We start from the raw sequence: 24,755 nt of genomic DNA on the forward strand, positions 1-24,755 counted from the left end.
TTTTTTTTTTTAAAATAAATATTTAATATTGATGCTGCTAACTTTCTCCGCTTTTTGCCCCTTTAAAAATACTTAAATAATGGTGCAACCTTAACCTGCTTTTTAGCACTTCAAAAATACCAAATCATGATGCAACCTTCCTCCGCTTTCAGTTTCTTTCAAAACACTGATTTTTGGTGCAACATTTCGCTGCTTTTAGGTTCTTTCAAAATCCCATTTTTGGTGCTCTCGTTGTTTAGAGCTAGTGAAAGCAGCAATATATAGCAAAACTGAACACCAATTTATGCAGCCAGCAAACAAATACCAATGTTTGGAGCAATATAGCTGGAAATTTTTTACAGTGTAGCTTTTGAAATCAAGTATCAAATTATTTGTAGTCACTTCCTTTGCAGTTACTTTTATTAATTTTTATTTTCGTGCATATACTAAAGAACTATACTCACTCATTTAAAGAATCACTCATTGTGTGATGAAAAGCATAAACTAAATAACAAGCCCTGACTAAATACTTATTTGTAAGGTTATGAGAAAAATTTCACAAGCAACAATGGCAGCAACCCAGCGGTATATTTCCAGTTTATTCCGAGAACAGATCATCTCCAGGATGCCACGTTTTCAAACTAAATTGAGATTTAACAGCACAAAATATTCTATAGGAGGACATGTATTTTTTATATCCTAAATATTTATATTCGTCAATAAACTTAAAAATGCAAGAATCTCAATTTTGAAAGAAAAAAAAATGTGTAAATTTTCGAACTCATTGATTCAACTAATGTTTAGATTATAACAATGAAATTCTGGGTGAATTTTCGTGATCTGGTTATTAAGATGGCTGTTGTATTCTAAGCCATGATCGGCTTACCATCAATTTATATTACTGAAAACCAAGATCATCATACAAAAATAAAGACCATGTATTGTCCGTGCCTATTTTGAGCTATCACACAACCTTACTGTATAAAATGACTTTTCCCCCACAAATTAATCATTTTTAGAGTCCTGAAATAAGAAGTGGGTGCAATGTCCTATCTCAAACTCAAATGATACAAAAACATTCGACTTCCTTCATTGTCCTTTTAAACCCATACACATGATCGAATTTTTTTGTAGAATTATTTAATTACTAACATAAAATTTCAAAAGGATCAAATACTCCGAGAAGCATGACCTTTCCGTTAGTCCAGAAGTGAGTAAACGAACACAAAAATAACTTCCTGTTAATGAACCTAGAAGAGAGTTCCTACTGAGAGAAAGACAGTTCCGCATATAATCTTTCCTTGAAGTACCCGAAAAGGTATAAATTGATTAAAATAGTCCAACATTTGATTAAATAAATGAAAACTAAATGTGGCTCTTTTATTTTCAATAATTGATTTTGTTTGTCGGTATCTTCGTAATTCAAACATTAAATAATACATTTTGTTTTAAATCGGATTCACTCAAAGGTCACAGACTTCTATATTAAATTTTCCCACGAAAGTAGATGAGAAGGTCATACATTTTTGGAAACCCTGACATTGGAGAGCTTTTATAAATTTTATAATATCATTTCCTAAACTTGAAAACAGATTATGAGCCATTGTTTGCACTAAAATGAAACAGGATACTAATGAAATTTAAAATGCAAAACCAATAAAAATTGTTCGATTGTTTGTTGAAATGAAATATTCGAAAATTTCGAACCGTTACCTTTAAATATCTCTGTTTTTTTTAACACATTTTCTATAATTACATTAGCATTTTTGCACATAACTTTTAACTTTAGGTTAGAAAATTCTTCTTCCCTAGTATTATAGTTTTGTGAGAGAAAAGTTTTTATCTCATCAATTGAACTGCTATATGGAAATTTGTTTTCCTCTTTATTATCAGTATTAAGGTAGATAACAACAGTTCGAACTATTTATAGCCGACTGGGACACATTTCTATACCTGTTTATTACAATTAGAATTTTAAATTTAAAAAAAATTTTGCGCTGTTTTATTATTTGATACATATAACGAAAATATTTTTTACTTTTATTTGTAAAATTCTTAACACTTAGAACTTAGGTTTAGGATAGCTGTAGCAACTATAATCTGTGATGCACTATTTCTAAGAATTGATGTTGAACAACCCAATAAGCTGTATTGAAGTACACTTTTTTTTCTTCAAATTAATACCAAATCGAGCCTTCATATACAATTTAAAGAGTTTATAGCTGAATTTAAAACAGTTATAGTGGAAAATATTTACAACAAGTCCCACGCTCCTTCACATCATACCTTAGGTGTGTTTACTTCCGAAAACACCAATATTGGCCGAGGAACACTAGAATGTTTACAATTGATCACGACTAGGAGTTATATTGTTGATCCCTTTTTTACGCTGCTATAAGTATACGGAAACAAACGTTTGCCCTTATAAAATACTTTTAGTTGCGCAATAGGGATATTTTTTTATTTTTAAGTCTCTGTGAACTAACTTAAATAATTTTAGAACACACAAGCTGAATATCCGTTCTTCGAACGGAGTGTATGAAAAAAAAGAAAGAAAAAAGTTAATCTACAACTACTGAACAACACTTTGAAATAATGCACAAAACTGAAAGGCCTGAACAATTAGTGAAGCTAAAATAAGTTCAAATCATTTTGTTTTTTATGATCGTTCATTGCCCTTCCGGTTGCTTTACGTTATTAGAAGAAGCAAAACACATTTTTTGTAGTTCGTCTCATCAGAATAAAGATAGACTATTCGCAACATCACTGTTGCTCGTGGCCAAGTCATGATAGTGAAAATTTATCACGATCATGTAATTTTCTCTGGTACCTATCGCTTTCATAAGACACTTTATTTCCACATTATCGGTATTAAATCTGCTGACTTTGGGTGCAGTTTTAATAATTACCAAATACATCGATGTAATACTTGTATCAATGGTAGCAAACAGACGTCAGATTTTTAAAACAAATACATTTCTGATAAGACATTAATAAAGATTTAAGAGAATAACCAGTATAGGAAAAACGTTCTTTTAATTATAATTCATTAAGGTACGTATTAATACACTAACTTTGCTAACACTTGAAAAATATTTTTTGAAATTACGGAACATTTGTAGTAGAATATTTATTAACACTGTATTTATTATCTTAATACCTGTATTACCAAAATTATTCAGGCGTCGTCTGCGTATGATGATTTTCGACCAATCCTCCTAACGATTAAATACTTTTTCTCTATGAACTTTGCTTTTTTAATACATAAGAATTTTGGTCTAAAGTAGTATCCACCATTTTTATTGTTAAGGTACACAAAATTTTTTTCCAGTTTAGGGATTAATATGAAGCCAAGATATGTTTTTAAACCTATTTTGTGAAACTTTCTTAAAACTAGCTATTTAAACTTGAAATATTTTTTTTAAACTTTCTGTGCTACTACACTATTTCATACTAGAAATGTTTGCAACTGCTGCAAAAGATATTTAAGAAAACTTAAAATTTGGAAACCTTAAAAATTAATCTTAGTAGTTTTTAATATAGCTGAGAAAATAATAACTTAATATTAGCACCTTTTTTATTTATTTAATAATATATATAATTTATATATATATATATATATATATATATATATATATATATATATATATATATATATATATATATATATATATATATATATATATATATATATATATATATATATATATATAGAAAAGCAACAAGAAATAGAAATAAAAGATTTAAAATAAAAGAAGAAAAGATTATTAAATTTAAAAATCATGAAAAATTAAAAAAAAAAAAAATTAGAAAATTTAGCTCTCGTCATCAGCTCATTATATCCGTAAAAAAAATTACTTTATAATGTTGTATTACTATAAATCACATATCAAAGCAAAATATGTCAAAATATAATATTCGGAGTACCAAGAAATTACTGATTCGTAAACATAATTTAATCAGGTTCACAAATATCACAAAAGAAACGAAAAGAAAACACAAATAGGAACATAAAAGGGAGAAAGATGTCATATACTTACAAATAACTTGCAAAGATGATTTAGAAATATTATAGTGCCTAAGTTGCCAGACTACAAAATAAAAAATTAATGCGGAAATAGAGGGTAAAAGGATTTATATTTAAGACGCGTTAGTACTAAAACTATTTAGATGAATACCAATGAAATTATCCAATGGTGAAGAAGGGGGTGGTGAGCTGACGTGAAGTAACTCAATCGATTGAAGATATTGATGAACTTGATGATATTAAGAGCAATGTAATTAAAAATAGTGAAAGAGATAAACACAGAGAAATGCCTAAAGACAAAATTTTCTTAAGGTGAGCTAAACATGAGGATTAAGACCAGGATCCTTACAGGGAGATTGCAAAAAGAGGAGAAACTGAAAATGAATATAAGAAGCTCCACCATCAAAGACCAAAATACTCAACACACATCTCACCTTTTGGTAATATTTACAAAATTTGTAAAGGTAAGAAGACAATCTGATACTGTTAAAAAAGATGTGACTAAAACGACAAGCAATTACGAATTAATTGCAAATATACTTCATTTTTTTCCCAATTATCAAAAATGAAGACATAAGACCAATTTCTGAGAAGGAAACAAACTGAACCGGACCAACGAACCGGAAATCCCCATACAAGAAATTGAAACCGTTTTCAGACATATTAAACACTATACATAACGCCGGAACCTAATAGGGAATGAAAATAAGTGCTAGTTTAAAGACATTCTCAATAAATGTATATCGCATTAATATTTCCCGAAAATTTGGAAACTAGCTAAAATTTTCCATCTTCTTCCAAAAGGGGGAAGATCAATTTCTCTGCTTGGGGTGAGGTTTCAGATAGGATCCTCAGTTGAAGATTAAGACAGAAAGATACTGAACGAAAATCAATCTAGATCCAGATTAAAAGAAAAGAGGATTTTGCTGATGTTGGTAAACACGCGATGGGTATTGCATTCGATACGTACTTCGAAAGAACGACACAGAAAAGCTGAAGAAAGTTATCTTCCTTGAAAATAAAGACTTCGAGAATGGTAGATATCAACAGCATTTCAATATACGTTGCTTTGGATTCCCCTGATTAATTCAATTTTTTATATTTTTGATTTGCCTTGATTTTCTGAGAGTTTGTCGATGACGTTTGTATTCCATTATCCTAGACTGTCTTTTGACAAATATTAATTGATTGGACAGATTTTCAGCACTTAAATTTCAGTGAGGATAAATCGCAGATTATTTCTTTCCCTAAAGATAATAAAATGTTGAAGAGATTCCCAAGCATTAAGATAACGGAACTAAAAAATTTTAAGAACACTAAAGTATTAAAATGTATTTCTAGATCCTCAGCTTACCTGGATTCTACACATAGAACAAGTTAAAAACAGAATTACTAGGTTCAATGAATGCATTAGAAAATAGTCAGGAGCAACCAAGAACTTGGCACCAAGTATTCTGAAAAGAATTTTTCCATATTCGATGGAAAGAATTATTATTTACGGTAGTATAATAACAGAGTTAAAATGAATATTAAGCTTCAGTCTATTCAGAGAATCTACTTTATAAACTAAATATTACTGAACGACTCGTATTGCAAGTATAAAACCAATTGATCTTAAAATAAATATTGGAAGTTTTTGTCAAGGGGACAAAAAACTGAAAATCTGTTGGATAAAGAATTAATAAATAAATATCTAGATTTTGCTATAGTTATGAATATACCTGATTATAAAAGTATAAACTAGAGACTTAATTGGACTTGAATTATATACGGGTGGGCTGCAGAAGAAAGAATTATCATCAAAGTTGTGAAGATGTTTGCAATTGTTGTTTTGAGTGAGCATCTTTCCGGCTGGCAATTAAAACCACAAATGGGTGGATTATCCACTATATTTACTGATTTGTCTTTCCAATCATTATAAAACCCTGAATCAACAGGTTGAAAAGATTAAATCACATTTCAACAACACTACAAAAATATAAATTAGATTAAAACACACTCAGGAGAAAAAGGCATCGAGGAAGAGAATACAGTTTATTTGCCCGCTGTAAAACGGATGACTGGTAAAAACTACCCATTATAAATCCATTCTATTGAGACTGATTAACTGAATGTTAAATATTAATGGTTTAACTGCCCTTTATTGTTCATTTTTAATTGTTTTAAATTTTCTTCGACCTTGTGATTTTTAACAATTGTAACTTATTAATTGTAACGTGTAATTTATGAATCAATTGGTCTGTTGCCACTTTGTAAGTCTCGATTTTAAAAAAAATGCACTAGCTACCGGCCTTGCGTATGCGTTGTAGGAAAAAGTGTTCCCTTCCGCAGTGAGACCTGTTAAATAACGAATTTAGCTGTCTCTCTCTTTTTCTTTACCTGAAAACTAGATTTTTTTTTCTTTTTACATAACCGTCTTTAAACAGCCGACCCAATTTTTGGGTTCACGACTACTAAGGTTCAACTCCGTAACCTTGTAATTTTGAACACAATCCAGAAGACAAGGGAACTCCTGTATCAAGTATTTGGAGACATTTGCCTTCGTGGAGTACTATTTGATGGAACTAACCTGCATTTGCGTTACATGCCGATGAAGACCACGAGAACCTCCCACGGTTGGCCTAGCGGCAAGGGGACACTAACCCATGATTCGTCTACCACTGAGGATATTTCACGTCAGCACTGTGGTCAGTGCAAACTGGATGCGGAATTCGTTTCGACAGGGATTCGAACCCGGTTCACCTCATTGGAATTCGAACGCTCTATCCCCTGAGCCATCGCTACTCAGAAAACTGAATTTGAGCAAAGCCAGATATACATCTTCTCTGTGATGGTAAATGACGAAACAAACAAAATAAATTATGAAGATTAACACATCTGTTACCATCCTAGCTATAGAACAGTGGAATGAAAACATTTCTAGTTTAAATAGAGATTAACTGAAGAAAATAACCTTAAAATGGCACAGCAAAATAATCTGCCATTATCTGACTCTTACCATACAGCATATACAGAAATACGCAAAACGACCCTATTCGAAAACACCATAGAAAAGCAATTCTCTTTGAACACTGAACATTAACCGTCCAGTCAGTAAAAAATATCTCAAGGACATTTTTGATGAAGATAGCATCATGGATAAGACCAATAATGATAAAATCATAAGAATTATATGTAAAAAAAAATCTTAAAAAGAAAAAGGACCCATAGCATCGCCAACGAAATTATCAAAGACAAGCCTTTTAATACTATTCCTGTTCTTAGGTACATCTTCAACGCATGCCTTAAACACTCCTACTTCCTCAAGACACTTGGAAAAAGTCAGATATTGTTCTTTTTCTAAAACCAGATAAAATTGCCACGGATACCAATAACTACAGGCAAAAAAAAAATCTTGCCATCCACCAGGTCTGAAACTTTTGAAAAAATTATAAACAATAAATTATTTAATTATAATAATATATTCCTAATAACAATATTCCTAAGTAAAAAATACGGTTTTCAACCTAAATTGCTGCCAAATAACTCATAAATTTGCTCGAATTTATCAGTCATTGATAAGTACAGAACGGAAAATATGGTCCGTATCCTACTCGACGTCCTGAAAGCGTTCGAACGAGTATGACAAAACGGTCTTATAGTAAAATTGCACTACATGAATACACCAAATGATGTTTTAAAAATTCAAAGCTCATGCCCAATGAGAAGGATATTTAGAGTGAAAATAACTATAACCTTTTCAGAATTTAGGTCAATTAATGTAGGTGTAGCGCCAGGCTCATTCTTGGCCACACTATTATACACATTACATGCAGGCAGCTTCCCAGTAAGCAATGAAAGTTTGAACGTATTAGTCGCACTACGTGCTGACCAAATCTAAGATCTCGAAACAAACTGTGAGCAAAATAATAGAAATCGAAATTTGGTGTAGAAATTGGAAAACGAAACTCCACCCGTACAAGAGCCAATTAATCGTACACATTAATAAAAATTTAGCTCAAATATTCCAAATATCAAATTTTTTGATGTAGGCGTTAAACCTGCCAACGATGTCAAATACCGTGGCGTAATCATTTAAAAAAATCTTTGTTGGAGCAAGCACATTAGCGGGATGACATAAAAAGCTAAAGGAGCATTTTTTTGCCTTAAAAGCTATTCTAAATTCGACTTGACCTGGCTAGTAAGAGAATCATCTAATTATCAGGCGCAGCACTTATTCTCAGTGAAAACATAAAAAATACACTATCAATGGACTGAAAGCCAGCAGAAAGATGATTGAAGTCTCCTAGAACAATTCGTAGCAAATTTCACATAAAGACTTCAATATAGAAGACGCAACTTGTTACATAACTGAATAGTACTAGTTTCTACAGTGATGCTAAAACCTGCACAGTATCGAACTTTAACCAGTTATTCTATATAGAATATCTGGTGGACAACACTAAATACAGCCCGATTACAGCCTTTTTTTTTACCTTTGAATACTTACTGTCCAAGCACTTTAAGTAACACAAAAGCCAAAAGAACTTTAACCAGTTATTTTCTCTCTCCAACTTTTCTCAATAGTACATGCCATTATTTTTATGATTTTTTATTATAGGTTTAACTGAAATCCAAGAATCGGTAAATGGTGCTTGGTGCGAGCAAGCCGAGAAGTCTATAGTGTACAGCTATAGAAGTAAAATTATTCACAAGTGTTCTGTAAGTCACTCACTGCCATAATAAGTCTCGCAGTGGACTGATCGTTAAGACACGGTTCACAGCAGATCACCGAAGTCAAACATCTCTGGCTGCGGTCAGTGTGCGGGTGAGTGACCACTTCGATCAGTCTGCGTAGGGACCGAGGGTGTGCGGTATGGGTCCTCGTTAAACTGTTCTACCGTAAAGTGCTCGACTTCGCGTGCAGGTCGTCGGGCTACCGAAGCGGAGGTGCCATCCCCTCTGCGGAGGATCAAAATTGTGACAGCATGTCTTCGGATCATCCTCAGGGATGTTTCCAAGACCGTCGCCAATAGCCCACTGTGCAGCTCTAGTGCGAAGTACATGAGCAAATCAAATCAAATCACTGCCATAATAGAATAACTATGACACAGAAAACGCGTGTGGATGAATTTCGTCCGCCTAGTAGAATTATCGGCAGCCTTGAATGTGAGCCATCACGGCAAATGCAATAAAATCGTAAATTTGGCGAATAATGATTGCGTTTTTGTGAATAATTCCAAAAAATGATTCCTCAAAATTACGTCAAAATGAATTTTTCTAAACAAATCAGTATTTTTTTTATTTGATTGCAGTACTTTTCGGTAGATGCTCCACATAACCAATTAGAATTAGGTCCAAAAGCCGGAAGCAAACAACCGTAAAATAGTTTTCTATGGGAAAAATACTTTTGATATCTGGCTAATTTAAAGGCAAATAATTTGAATCCTCAGCGCAGGTCTCTCAGCGCAGGTATATATATATATATATATATATATATATATATATATATATATATATATATATATATATATATATATATATATATATATATATATATATATATATATATATATATATATATATATATATATATATATATATATATATATATATATATATATATATATATATATATATATATAACATTTTGGAAATTTCTTCGTACTTCCAAATAGCGAAGTGAATTTTCTATTCAACGATATTTTCTTTGAGATCCACTTTCCCTACTTCCCAAAATATTTCAGAACATTTCAAACTTCCACCAAAACGCATTTTATGGTGGAAATGACCTTGAATTGATTTTCGAAGCCACTTAACTTTTAGAGAAAGCAGTAAAGTCCCTTTCCCTTTTTGTTTGCATTTCAAATGAGAAGCTCCGACAAAATTAACGGATTTTATCAGTAGCAATTAAACTTAAGAACGCATGTTGTAATGTAAGTTTAAAATTACTTTGCAGTTATAATTCTATACAGCAAATAAATACAGTTATAATTGTATACATAAAATAAGCTTTTTTTAGTTGAAAAAGTATGTAGCATGATAGTGTAACTCTGGATAATGCTCTGGATAATGCATTTTGTTCTATTCTTATGCAGATTTCTTTTATGGCAAAGATTTATAAAATGTATAGTAGATACTAGTTTACAAGATAAAGGTATATCAATTGCTATATTCATTTTAACTTAGTTTTTTTGATTTTAAAGCCTGTTTTGTGTTGTTTAAGTATATCAAAAGATGATTTTCTGTTTAACGAATTTTCCATATAACGAATTCATTATCGGGATTTAGCAACTTCGTTAAATAGAGGTTCGATTGTATATATATATATATATATATATATATATATATATATATATATATATATATATATATATATATATATATATATATATATATATATATAAAGCAAAATAAATAAATACAAAAAACAAGAAGAAAATTAAGAAATACAATATAAGTTTCATGTTTTCTGTTTTTACGTGTTATTTTTACTTATTGTGTTCTATTTTATTTATTTGTTGTAATTTTTGTAAAAATATTTTGAGTGCTCCTCACACTATTGTATTGATATATTTTGCTTTGGCTATATTGATACAATATTAGAAAGCACTCTTTTCTGCGGATATAATCGTGTGGGCTGATGAGAAGATTATATCTTTTATTTTCCGGATTTTTAAAGGGAAAAATAATTTTAAAAAAATTATTCTTTTTTTTCGGATTTTCATTATAATAAATTTTTTTTCTGCAGTTTTTTGTTATTTTTATTCCTATTATTATTTTTCTTTTCCCCCTTTTTTTCTTATGTCTGTAATTTTCCTTTGTTTTATCTTCATTTTGAGCTATATATATATATATATATATATATATATATATATATATATATATATATATATATATATATATATATATATATTTATTTATTTATTTATTTATTTTGATGATAAGTGTACCAAAAATATTTCAAGAGACACTTAGTAAAATTTAAACTTCTTAAAAAAAATTTTTACTGATTTTTAATGTATTTTAAAAAAACTCTTAAAATAATATTAGCAATTTTCGTTAATTCATTTTAGTAACTCTATAGCCGTGAATTTCTGTCATAATTTATAGATTAAATGAATGAAATATATTTTCAATTTGTTTTTTTATTTTATTTATAAACTTCGAACAGCTTATTACATCCATTTAGTTTGCTTAAAAGTATTTAGCTTTTAATCGTTCTTGCCCTTATCATTATTATAAGCAAGGAAAGTATTCATTGCTTTTATAAAAAAGGTAAAACGTTTTCATTTCTTGTATTGAATGTTGTCAAGGTATCTAGAAAATCTAATACTTCATTTGAATGCCTCATTTTTTCTTCTTCCTTTTTTTAAAAAAAAGATGATAGTTTGAGAGGTAGACTTTGTTTGGTCTGCAAATATCTTGTCCAAAGTTCAAACGTCATTGAGTGAATCCCGCTGTTTTCTTGCCACCAGACGGGTCTTTTAATCCTACCTCGCAGACGCGGTTTTTAACCCCGACTCACTGAATACCTGCATTTTTAGTTTTTTTTTTTTTTTTTTTTTTTTTTTTTTTTTTTTATGAAGGTTAGGAAGAAAAAGAACTCTATTGGTATTTGAATGCATTAAAAAAGACGTCATTATTTGAAAATATTTAATCACTTAGTATTTTTTTCTTTTAAAAAAAAAGTGAATTTGTAAGTCTAGGACTTAAAATTCCTTGCATTTTTTTTTTCAATCTACGTAAAGAAAATAAAGCTAACGTTTACTATTCAACATATTTCTATACACAATGCTTGAAAAGAACCTCTTAAGCATTTTTGAAACGAAACATTTTGCAGTTCAGTTTCTTTAACTAAATATATACAATTAATTTTACAGTATAGTATATGCATCACTATTCATTTATCACGAAATAACGAATAACACGAAGAAATAAACAGTTAAATAATGTTCTTTTGTTTCAATTTAAAAAGTTTGCTTTCCTTACTTGTGAATATACACTTATTTTCTTTATAATTCTTTCCATAGTAAATTCGATCTAAATGCTTGCTTAGAGTCACTTTATAACAACATTCATCCTTTTCCCTGATTTTTGATATGTTCTCAATCATTTATTAAATAGATTTTATAATAACAATATTTAGTTAAAAATGAATGCGGTGACGTCATCTTTGATTAGTAATTTATCTTTCAAATGGTTTTACAAGAATGCATTGTAACGTCATGCACTATCTGAAATAAAAATCTTATTTCTCTGAAATGAGCGCTTTATTCTGAGTGTTGTTTAAGAGCGTATGATGACTTCACCAAATTTCATGGAAACAGTGCTTAAAGTTTTACTGGTAGACTGAGAAAAATAAGTAAAGTCAAAACTACCAGAATTTCTGGTAAAATGTATCATGTTTCTAACTCTATAGTAACACAAAAACGTTCGATAATTTTTACCGAAAAGCTTTGATTACATATATCTTTTACTAAAATTATCTATAAACTATGGTTTTGTAATAATTAATAAAGTTTGGAAAATTTGGTAAAATCAGGTAATTTTATCAAGATACTTTAAAGCATGACATAAAATCCTTTTTCAGTTTCGTATTTTTTTGTTAAATTTGTGATAGTTAAGTACTTTAGTTTTCAAAACCAAAATTTCCTTAAAACCGTTACCAAAATTCCGAATGAATGGTTTAAATACCGAGTATTTAGGTTATATTAACCAAAATTAAATTTTTTTTCTTCATAGAAATGTTATCTCAGTACAGTAGTTTTATCAGAATCTTTATCTTTTTTCTTGTAAATTTCTTATTTGTTTCTCAATATCAGCCCTAACTTTTCAAACTAACCAATACAACAGTATTGATATTTTTCAGTCGTGAAAATTAAAAAAGCTGCTTTTTTACCGTAATTCTGAAAGATTTTTATCAGTAATAACATTAGTTAAATGAGGAATATTTCTAATTTATTACAAAGAAAACATATTGTTTTCTTTGTTATTAACATTACTGTATTACAAACATTAATGTATCCATATTGAGCCGTGGTGGCTCATGGGATAGAACGTTCGCCTTCCAATGAGGTAAACCGGGTTCGAATCCCAGAGATAGCTGGTCGATACGAATTCCGCACAATGCTCACAATGACCACAGTGTTGACACAAAATACCCTTAGTGGTAGACGAATCATGGGTTAGAGTCCCTTTGTCGTCGGACTAACCGTGAGAGGTCTTTCTGGTTTTCCTCTCCATGTAATGCAAATGTGGGTTAGTTCCATCAAAAAGTCCTCCACGAAAGCAACATTTCTCCCAAACTTCATCCAGGAGTTCTCCTGTCTTCTGGATTGGACTCAAAATTGCAAGGCTACGGATTTGAACATTAGTAGTCGTAAACCCTACTCTGGGTCGGGTGTTCTACGATTATAAAATACATAATGAATTGCATCCTATTTGCTTTGGACAGTTGTTTCCGCAGGTTTCAAAATTTATGTAGTTGTTTTTTCTAAATCACTCAAATATTTAAAATTTGAGATTTTTATTTAATTTGTGTGAATTTCAGTTATCAAAAAAAAAAATTTTTTTTCCTTTAAAAAAAAAAATTTTAAGTTACGACAGCCATTTATATGAAACTGTTCCCTCAGAGAAGATTCATCATCCAATTCGTGTAAAAAACGATTACAGAATAATAAAGTAAGAGATGGTCGGAAGCTTCCATGCAGATGGAAGGATCTTATATAAGAAAGCATTTTTGCAAAAATCCTTTTGGTTGACAAAGAGAAAAATCCACTGTATTGTCACGCGATTCTCGAAAATCAATCGATTGGCATAAAATAAAGACTAAAAACAAATCTTGCATTTCGATATCAAAGTGGAGATTCGTTCAAGGAGGTATTTTCGTTGCATTCATTTTATTTATATGAATGTCATCCACTAAAAAGTTGATTTTTAATTTTTATGTATCATCATTTGAGCATCATTCGCGGTACTAGAAAATGTCAGTCATTAGGGAGAAATCCAAAAACTGTTTAGCAAATGCTATCTCTGCATGTAACATATTATTTGCTTAATATTTCATACTGAACTGAATGAAGCCAAAACCAAGTCTTTACAATGAATAGCTTTAAGGATTTCATGTATGAAAATTATAATTTTTTACATAAACTTTTTTACGCTTTAAACCTTTATAACTTTGAAATTATTATGCCTATCCATTTAAATTTGATTTATAGAATTTAAACGAAAAAATAAATGAATAGGATGCTTCACTTGTCTAGATAGTTATATTTAAAGGTAAGAAATATCATAAACTTAGATAGGATCAAAAGTTAACACGAAACGCTCGTTTTTATCACAAATCTTAGTCATACGTAACAGTTTGTAAATCAACCATGTGTTGTTAACTATAAAGCCTTATTTGAAAAGTGGTCCAACTCCACTGAATTAAAAAATGGCTTCACATTCATGTTCATAAAAGTCATTTGAAGCATATTTCCTCCGGATATTTCTGAATATTAATTTTCATTGTTCAATAAATAATTATGTGTTTCAGTAGCTGTTCGATCGAAATCTGAAACTTAAATGTTTTTCTCCATTGCTGAATCATCCAAAAGTAAAAATTATTTTTAAACGAAATTAAATGAAGACCTTAAATGTTAATGAATTCCATTGAAAACACAATCTTTGTATTTATCTCAGATTAACCGCAGAAATTAACTGGAGGTGTTTTAAGAAATAATTTGCATGAATATAAAAAAATGGGGCTAGATCTATTTTTTTAAAAAATAAACTAATGTTATACCACTATAGTCAAATAAGGCTTTCAAAAACAGAATGAATTTTCATTTATTTTTTCAACTGAAAAATTCATGTAATAGTGAGTGATATGCTGACTAATAAAAACAGGACTAAAGTTGTAATTACGAAAGAATAGTAGAGAGTGCTTAAGACCTAAACCTTGATTAACACATTAGTAGTAATTAACCTTCATCCTAGTGGAAGCAGATCAAATATGCATTCTCTTTTAACAAAATTTTTAGAAATACATCATATTTTAATAGTATAGTTTAGTTGCACAATTTTTCAATGAATGCAGATAAATAATATCAAATCAGTAGTAGCGTTAAATTATTATAAATAAGATTAAATTTAAGACGTAACACACTATAAAAGTATGTTTATCGTTATTACTTTTTTGACAATAAATGAAAAAAAAATATTTAAAATTTGAATTTAACAATATAATCGAAAACGTTAAAAAAAATTCTCTTTGACGTTATTTATAAATAAAATTTACTGTATGGAAGACATTAAAAACGTAAGCAAAAAAATTGTTTCGTGAATTTAAACTTCATAAGCTAAGATATATCTCTTCAGAATTTAAGGAATTTTTTATTGTTTTTTTTTATGTATTTTGTTAATCCTTTTCTATTCATCACAAAAAGTATCTTTATTCAAAATTAATAGTCTTTCTTTTCAGTTATTTTAATATATATTACAATTCGAGAAGGATTATAAAAAGTAAATATAATATACATTTTAAAATTCTTAAACAAAATAAAAATCTTATAACAAGATGCTAATAAATATTTTTTTTCTCGGTATACTTAAAAATTTTAAAACTAACAGTTCATTTGCGAAAAAATCTTTTATATTAAATGTTAATGTAGACTTAACTACTTGTAGGCTAGTTTAAAAGCAAAAAAATATATATATATTTTTTGGAGCTTACTTGCTTGAAATGTGTCCATCTTCAGAAATGAGGGAAGGAATTGTGCCGGGGCGGATGTTTGAAAGGCCCTTCTGATTGAACTAGAAACGGAGACAATCCCTACTAGACAGAGGCTGTGACGTAAATCACGTGATACCAAAAAAAAACATGGGGCCGCCTCACCCCTCCTAATACTTTTCTGACATCCAATCTGTCTCCCATAGCACGGATGAGCAGCTCTGCTTCCCCAATCATTTGGTCAAGGTAAAAACCATCCTTTCTTCCAAATGATCCATTAACACCAAATATGTAAGAAAAAATCGAGGGGTATACCAAAATGGTAACAAGTTATGATTTGTTTTTTTAGTAGTTTTTTTGCATATAATTAACTGCTTTAAAAGTTTTTTTTTTTAAAAAGTTTAAATTATTTCTTAATGATATTTTAATTCTTCGATAAATTTCGAAATAACACATATTTTTCAACCTTTTTTTGGATATTTTTATAAGGGTTTAGTTATCCTAATTTGATTCTTAACTAATATTTACATATTGCGATCAGACTTTTTTTCAACATAGAACTATTAAGTCACAGAAGATTTACATATACGCGATTTTTCTTGTGTCCTTCACTCTTTATGTTAATAGCAATTTAATCAATGAATTTCCAAAATATTGCTTTATTCTAATAAGCAAAATTAACTGAAAATGGTTTTGCACATGTGTCTAACTGAGCTATCATAATCTAATATAAGTAAATATTTCGAGCATTTAAATTATGAGTAACTGCTATAATCAATTTTTCATCAGATCAGAGAAAACAAGGAAAATATATAAGATTTTCGGAAGGATAAGATAAAAAAATTATTAAAAATTGCTTTTGAAATTGAAAGAAATCGGGAAATAAAATAAAATTTGGACATAATCTCGTCATCAGCTCAAACGATTATATATGAAAAAAGCACCCAAAAAATTGAAACGAAAACAGAACCCGTTCAACAAAAAATGTAAAATAAAAAATACAAGACAAAAAATCAAACAAAAATGGAAAATAAACTCAAATTGTAATATATAAAGCGAGTAGCGAATTCAAGTATACTTACTAGGATTTTTCAAAAATGATTTAAAATGCTTTCGTAATAAGTTTACCTGATTACAAAACATGAAAATCAAACCGTGAATAGAAGATGAAGGGAATCAATCCTAATTTTTTCCACTTTTTCTAAGAAAATTTTTTAAAAAATTTAATTTACGAATATTTTTTAAAAACTATAATAATTTTTTTTCTCCTCCTTTGCAAATCTTCTTCCTTGTTTTCTCTCTATTTTAACTTATTTTATGATTTTGCAGCTTATGCGCAGTAAATAAATATTATTTTTCCTAATTTTTTCCGCTCTTTTTTTTTGTATATCCTTTTTGTCTTTGTTATGTTATACTTATATATACACACTCATGGACCAAAAAATTAGCGCGCCAAGAAGGAGTCGTCAAAAGGAAACAAAATTTTACATACGTAATGAATACTTTGATATAAGTAAATGATTAGAAAATCAAAGATTATCGTTTTTTTTTTTTTATTTTCTAATAATTTACTTATATCAAAGTAGTACGTATGTAAAATTTCGTTTCATTTTGACGACTCCTTCTTGGTGAGCTAATTTTTTGGTTCATGAGTATATATATGGTTCTAGAATATATATTTTCACTATATTACTTTTTATAATAAAAATGATCAAAACATGCGCTGCATATTATAATTTTTCCTCTTAAATAAAAAAGATTAATTTTGCCTCAATAAGAGAAATGAACGTAGAAGAGAATAATCGTAGGTCACTAAATAATAATCAGGATTGATCCACTAGACAAAATCAGTCAAAATAAGACTCATTATTTTAATAAAGCTCAATATCAGTATTTATTATTATTTAAGAAAATACAAAATAGAAACAAGAATTTAAATGAATATTAATAAGAAAACTGCAATAAATTTTAATTTTTATTGCCAACAATTGCGTAAATAATAAGATGTGTTATGACAAGGTATTATTTTTTCTAAGAATGATAGAGTTGCAATTATAATAAAATGATGCAAGACTATACCTTTCTTATTGTAATAGACTGATGGTTGTCAGAAATTAAGAAAAATTAAAAAAAAAATAATCATTACTCAAAAAGCTACGCATAGAATTTAACGAACATAACAATGAATAAAATAACATAAAAAGTATTTATTATGATGCTACAGAACATTATATATGAAATAAATAAATCAGTTTGGAACAGAGATAGTACCCTTCAGTGTGGATCATACAGCGATGATGCTTTCAATTATGTGGTCTACCAGTTCCATTGGAAGTGCGAGTTTCTTGAAGGGGTCTGTAGAAGAGCCCCTGCATGTCTTCTTAACGAACATATTTGATAGGATTCACGCGGGCTACTTCATGCGCTGAAATGTTTGCAACTAAAGATAGGCATCCACGTGCGGGGTTGAGTCATCGTCCTGCAGCTATTGCACCAGCATAAGGGCGCACATTAACATCAAGGATGTTATCAGTAGGTCCACGTGAAGGTCTGTGCGTCCAACTAAAGAGAACATGCCACCCCAGACACTGCCTCCTTGGTTGGAGGGATGATATCTCTCCAAATCAAACACTATCGCTGTGAAGGCTAAAACTGATGTTGCTCTCCCTCAAACATTTTCTCTTAGGGTGTGATGAGAGTGGCGAGCAAATGGCTGAATGACAAACGGTCAAACACAGCAATCTTCCTGCTGCACTGAGAGAGGAGTTCTATCTCTTCGTGCACAAAATGATCGCTCCTCGTAGCACTTGACCGTTTTTGACTGAAATTTCAGGATGCTGTGTTTAAAAATGGTTGCCAAAGAACCGCAGAAAAACTCACATTTAGCCATTTTTATCTGACTTTGTCTAGTTTTATCCACAGCAATTCTTCCTGGCTGCAGATCATCAGAAGCACGCAGGATTGTAACCAAACATATAATTTTATATTCATTGCAACGCCACTCATTTACATATTGCAATTCTACCAAGAAACTTTTGTTTGACATTTTATTCAAATTTCATCTGAATTAGCTTATTTTTGAGTTATTTTTGTAATTTTTCCTTAATTTATGATAACCAGTGTATAAACTGGATATTTGATTTATAAATAACAGGAGCAGCAATTATGTTATGAACAAAAATAATGGGTGTGTTTACAACTTGCTTGTGTTGTGCAAAGGGTCGTTATTTGCTGGTCAAACATTTAGAATTTGCTTAAAATAAATAGAATTTTTTTCTCTTGAAATTTTCCATGCGATTTAATAATGTAAATAATGTTTGAGAATTTTTATTGTTTCACTAAACAGTTCAACCCTTGTTTGAAATGTGAATTTTTTAGCCTTGACAAACTAATGTTGCCTTAAGACTTCAAAGTAGAACAAACAAATAAAACATACTCTGAATAAGGATAGGAAGTTTTTCTCAAAATTAAGAAAAGTTAATAAATCCTGGTCAGGTAATAAATCTTTCTCAATTAAATTTGTATTAAAAACTTGATATAAAATAATAATTCGATGCTTCATTATGAAGATATTAGGAGATATTTTCATTAATTCTATTAATCCTACTTAAATGTGTAAATTAGTTTTAATTAGAGCGAATGCAAATGCATCTATTTTCAATAAATGTACTAATCTTGCATGTAAAATTGTTTTTGTGAATGACTTCAAAATAAATAATCTTGTGTAATTTTACCAAAGTTTCATATGAACTATTTGAAATTTAATAGGAAAACAACATTTCTTTTCAAAGGAGAAATGTTTATATCGTACTTGGACTAACGTGAAATGTACGGAAATGTCATATGAGCAGAAAAGAAAAAATCTGATATATGTAGGTTTGCTTGCATTGTAAATCACTTATAGGGAAATGGATATTTTTAAAATAATTTAAGTCTTTCTAGGTTTAATCGATTACAGCACTGATCCTTTATTGTAAGCCTGTAATGATCCTACATATTTCTATATAGAGGTCATTTTATTGACTTTCTATATAGTGGTCATTGGTGATTGGTCATTGGAAAGTGGTATAGTGACTTTCATATAGTGATATTTCTATATAGTGGTCATTTTATTGAACGTTTATTGACTTTCGTTACTAGACCGAGATTGAGGTGTAGACGTTTTGTAATATTGGTCCTAGAACGGCTTTACATTCTGTTAAAATATTTATTTCTATATAGGCCTCTTATAGGTTTATAATATAGGGCCACTATTGGGGTGTATATATTTTGTAATATTGGTCCAAGAATGACATAATGAATATAAGACATGAATGAATATAAGCCTTCAATAATGGACCGATATTATTTTCTATGTAGGACCCTTATAGACTTATAATATTAAGTAAACATTGGAATGTCTATATTTATCGATATTGTTCCTAGAATGGCTTTCAATGATGGAGCACGATTCATTTCGATCTAGATCTCTTTATAGGCTTATAATGTTGGGCAAATAGTGGGATGCTTATATTTTGTAATATCGGTCCTAGATAGAAATGAATCTTCTTCCAATATTGAAAGCTATTATAGGACCAATATTAAAAAATCCAGACACCCCAATATTAGTCCCATGTTCTTATAGGATCCATAATGTGTCGATTTTGAGCCCAAATGTTGTTAGAGTAATTACAGGGTTAAAATTGACACCTGAAAACTATCTAAACTAAAGAGAAAAAAAAACCTCTTGCTAGTGTTACGTTTGCACTTGTAACTGTTATAAATGAATTAGCTATATTATTTTATGGCATTTTAAGTAATATGAATAGATTATATAAAATGCAATAAAGGTGTTTGCTTAGTATTTAAGTTAATATTTTACAAGTTGTGTTAAACATGATGTTTTGTCAACCATTTCAGTGTTGCGCATAAAAGTTTTAGAATATTTCAAAGGACTACTATTATTATTATATCCTAAGTTATCTCCTTATCAAATGAGAGGCTTTTGTCTGAAATGTAACAATAGTTTTGAGTTATTGCCCTAATACACCTGACAAATAAGGATGTGAAGTGTTTCTAAATTTTTTTTTAATTAATTTTGAAAATTTTCCCTGAGAATTCTTAATTATCTATTTTTTATAATTAAAAATTAACTTTGAAAACCATTTTAAAAATTTGAGAGAATAATTTAAATCGAAAATAAACATTTAATAATGCATTCCTTAGCATATTTTGGTATTTAAATTAAGGATAAAAAATATTAACTATCTAATTATCTATGCTTATGCCTTAACGCTTTTCGAAATTTGGAAATCAGCGCACAATTTTTCAATTACTGAGTATGCTAAAGAAACCCTTTGATATGTTGCTTGGCTATTGATTCAGTGAACAACTTCTTCTGTTTAGAAACTGTGCATTCCAAAGCAATAAAATGATTTGAAGGAAATACTGGAGACGTACATTTACATACTGCTGAATGAACTCAGTTTATCTCTGAGTCATAAGACAATGTTTTATTTATCGAAATAAATAATAAGTAATCTGAAATTGAAACATTACTATGAATTCATTTTATATATTAAAATATCCGAAACCCATTTTTTTTTAATTTTTTGTATACATTTAAGTTAACCAGGATGAAAGGGAAAATTTTCAAAAGTGAAAGCTTTTCTTTACGGTATTATTATGGTATTCATATGGTGTTAATTTGTTTTATTTTATGCCATTCTCAGATTTAAAAAAAAAAATTTAAAAAACAACTATTTTCCCTTTCTGTTTCTGAAATAGTTTTATATTTTTCAAATGAGTTTGATATTTTTTAAATGCAACTTATTTTAGATTAAAATATTAAAATGGATATCTTTCCACAAATCAAAACTCTACGATACTTCAGATATTTTTTTTAAATAAAACTTTTTGATAGCTGATTCTTTTGGTTTTAAATAAAACTCATTTTAAATTAGCACGTTTTTATATAAAAATTTGAAATTTTTTCGTTAAGTTCTATTTAAATTATAAATACACAAAAAAATTTGAGCTTTAAAGGAAACTAAATAGGTTTCTAAATTATTTCGTCTGTAGACATTTGCTTTAAGTATTCTGGCAACAAATATAAAAGCTGCAATTTTACGTAAGAATTATTTATTTTATGCACAAAATAAATTTTATTGATGTGCGTTTAAAAACGAAAATTACTATCGATTTCTACGTTTAAACTAATTATAAATTCCATAAGCAACAATCTTAATTAAGAAAAAGGAAAGAAATAGCATTTTTGACATAGCACTGTGAATTTAAATGGAAATGTGTGATTAAATTGGCAATCTATGGTAGTGAATACGAATGTCGTTTTATCTTAGAAATATGCAAGCAGCTAAGTATTAAAATTTTCCTTAGATGTCCTGTTAGTCTATGGACTGTTGAAAAAAGAAAAAAAAAAAGAGAAATAAAAGATATGAAGATAAAAGTGTTTAATTTTTTCAGTTATCTGACATTGTGATGAGTAATGGTAAGAAATTACTTCTTCATCATTTTCACTTTTCTTTAAATATATTTATGATAACTTCATTTATTTCCGATGGACATCAATAGGAATTTTTATGCAAGATTTTGCGGATATAAGATATAAATTTCTGTTAAAATAAAACAATTCAACACAATCCATTAAAAAAAATTAACAATTTTAGTTTAACTTGAATGAATTATGAGAAAATTAGTGAAGCAGAAACAATGTGATAACCAATATTTTGTTTTTCTTTTTAGCTAAATTAAAAAAATTTGTTTCCTTGTTCTAATTTTCCCATCACTGAAGAAAATAAAATTGAACAAAGTGGAAAGATGCGACCCTAAACGCAACGTAAAGATTTTTTCCCTACTTGCTCTAAAAATAAAAAAAAAAGGTGTAGATTGTACATCGAGATTTCAAGTGCTGTAATGCTATTAATATCGTTAATACATACTATTTTGGTTCTAAAATTTGTGATGTTTAATATGAAGATTGATCCTGCAAAAAAGCCATTCTTATAATCATTCATTTTTAATTTTTATGGAAGTAGTTTTTTCCCAACATTTATATCAGCATCTAAAATACAGAAAACTCTTTCACTAGCGTTATTTAAATCGTAACCATTGATATCAAACATGCATTTAGGTAATTTATCTAAACATTAAAAACTAGCGATAGTATCTGATTCTTCGTTAAAGAAAACATCATTAGAAGCATTAGACACGTTGCAAGAAATGACCAATGTGTGTGTTGCGTGTGTGTATATATATATATATATATATATATATATATATATATATATATATATATATATATATATATATATATATAAACTGCTGTTTGTAGAAAATGCAACACCATGAAGGAATCATCAGAATCAAATGAAATTCGCAGCAAATGTCAATTATAGGATATTATGCAAATTAATAAAGTTTCAGAGCCATCGCGCGTGCGTGGCGCGCGCAGCGCCCTCTGAATTGATGCTGAAAGCGTATAAATAAAGTGCTGTAGCGGGACGTTGAAAATAGTCTATGATTATTTGTTAGTGGCAAACGTTTAGTGAGACCTGAGTATGCCTCCACGACGGAAGAATAAGAAATTCAAGCAACTTACGGAGTTTGAACGAGGGAGGATAATCGGCCTTCGAGAAGGAGGATTTTCCTATCGCGCAATAGCAGCTCGTATGCAGCGGAACAGTTCCACAGTGATGCGAGTTTGGAAGCAGTGGACCGACGAGCACCGAACAACTCGAAAAACAGGCACTGGACGACAGAAGGTGACGTCAGAGCGCGATGATCGACACCTGCTCCGCATGGCGGTGAATGATCGCACAGCTTCCTCCAGGCAGCTGGCAGCACATTGGTCTACTGCTACAGGTGTACAATTGTCGGCTTCGTCAATTCGTCGTCGTCTACTGCGCCGTGGATTGCGTGCAAGGGTGCCATTATACAGGATTCCCCTCACGGCGGATCATCGACGGCTGCGTCGGCAGTGGGCTCTTGAGCACAGAGACTGGCGAGCTGATTGGCACCAAGTTGTCTTTTCAGATGAATCACGCTTCAATTTGTGGACCCATGATGGCCGTGTTCGTGTTAGACGTTATGCCGGTCAACGCTGCCTTCCTGAGTGTATTATTGAACGACATAGTGGTCGAACACCCGGAGTTATGGTCTGGGGTGCGATTTCGTATCATGGACGATCCAATTTGATACGAATTGAGGGTAATCTCAATAGCAACAGATACGTCCGTGAAGTGCTACAGCCCGAAGTCGTTCCTTTCCTTCAAGGCATCCCTGGAGCTATCTTTCAGCAGGATAATGCACGCCCACATGTTGCGCGGACTGTTAGAGACTTCTGTTCAGCACAACGCATGCAACTTCTTCCTTGGCCTGCTTATTCGCCGGATATGTCGCCTATTGAGCACGTGTGGGATATGGTTGGTCGGCGTCTCACTCGTGATCCGCGTCCTGCAGTTTCCAAAGACGAACTTTGGTTGCGCATACAAGCGATATGGAATTCTCTTCCTCAAGCAGATATTCAACATCTGTTTGACTCCATGCCACGTCGTATAGCAGCACTTATTGCAGCGCGTGGTGGCTGCACCAAATACTGATTTCGGACGCTTAATTTGTTTCTTTTGTTTTGAAAATTTCATCATTTATTTGTATCAGTACAAGTCGTTACTGCATTAAATTTCATTTGATTCTGATGATTCTTTCATGGTGTTGCATTTTCTACAAACAGCAGTTTATATATATATATATATATATATATATATATATATATATATATATATATATATATATATATATATATATATATATATATATATATATATATATATATATATATATATATATATATATATATATATATATATATATACTAGGCGTGTTTTTTAAATAAGTACCGTTTTGTCACACCGCTGCCGCAGAGCTGCGGTCGGCGTTCTGCGCATGCACACTGAGTACCTACATCTCTTGCCTGCTCATTGACGCCATTGCAGTCTGATTCTTCCTTGTTTACTGAGTGTTTAAGATACCTCCGATAATCGTGAGTCCCGCCGA

The 24,755-nt window shown here is 30.1% G+C and overlaps 1 protein-coding gene across 1 annotated transcript in view; it reads right to left on the reverse strand.

Annotated features, from left to right (window-relative positions):
- The window catches only part of LOC107454320 (uncharacterized), a 69,182-nt gene extending 53,373 nt beyond the window's left edge, over positions 1-15,809 (reverse strand). Inside the window, exon 1 of the mRNA XM_016071477.4 lies at positions 15,708-15,809. Coding sequence (XP_015926963.3) covers positions 15,708-15,726 — 19 coding nt within the window. The 5' untranslated portion in view covers positions 15,727-15,809. The remainder of the gene's footprint in view (positions 1-15,707) is intronic.
- Between the last annotated feature and the right edge of the window lie 8,946 nt (positions 15,810-24,755).

Source organism: Parasteatoda tepidariorum, chromosome 2, assembly GCF_982258835.1.
Source record: "Parasteatoda tepidariorum strain Cologne lab strain chromosome 2, Ptep-v5.0, whole genome shotgun sequence".
Lineage (NCBI taxonomy): Eukaryota > Metazoa > Arthropoda > Arachnida > Araneae > Theridiidae > Parasteatoda > Parasteatoda tepidariorum.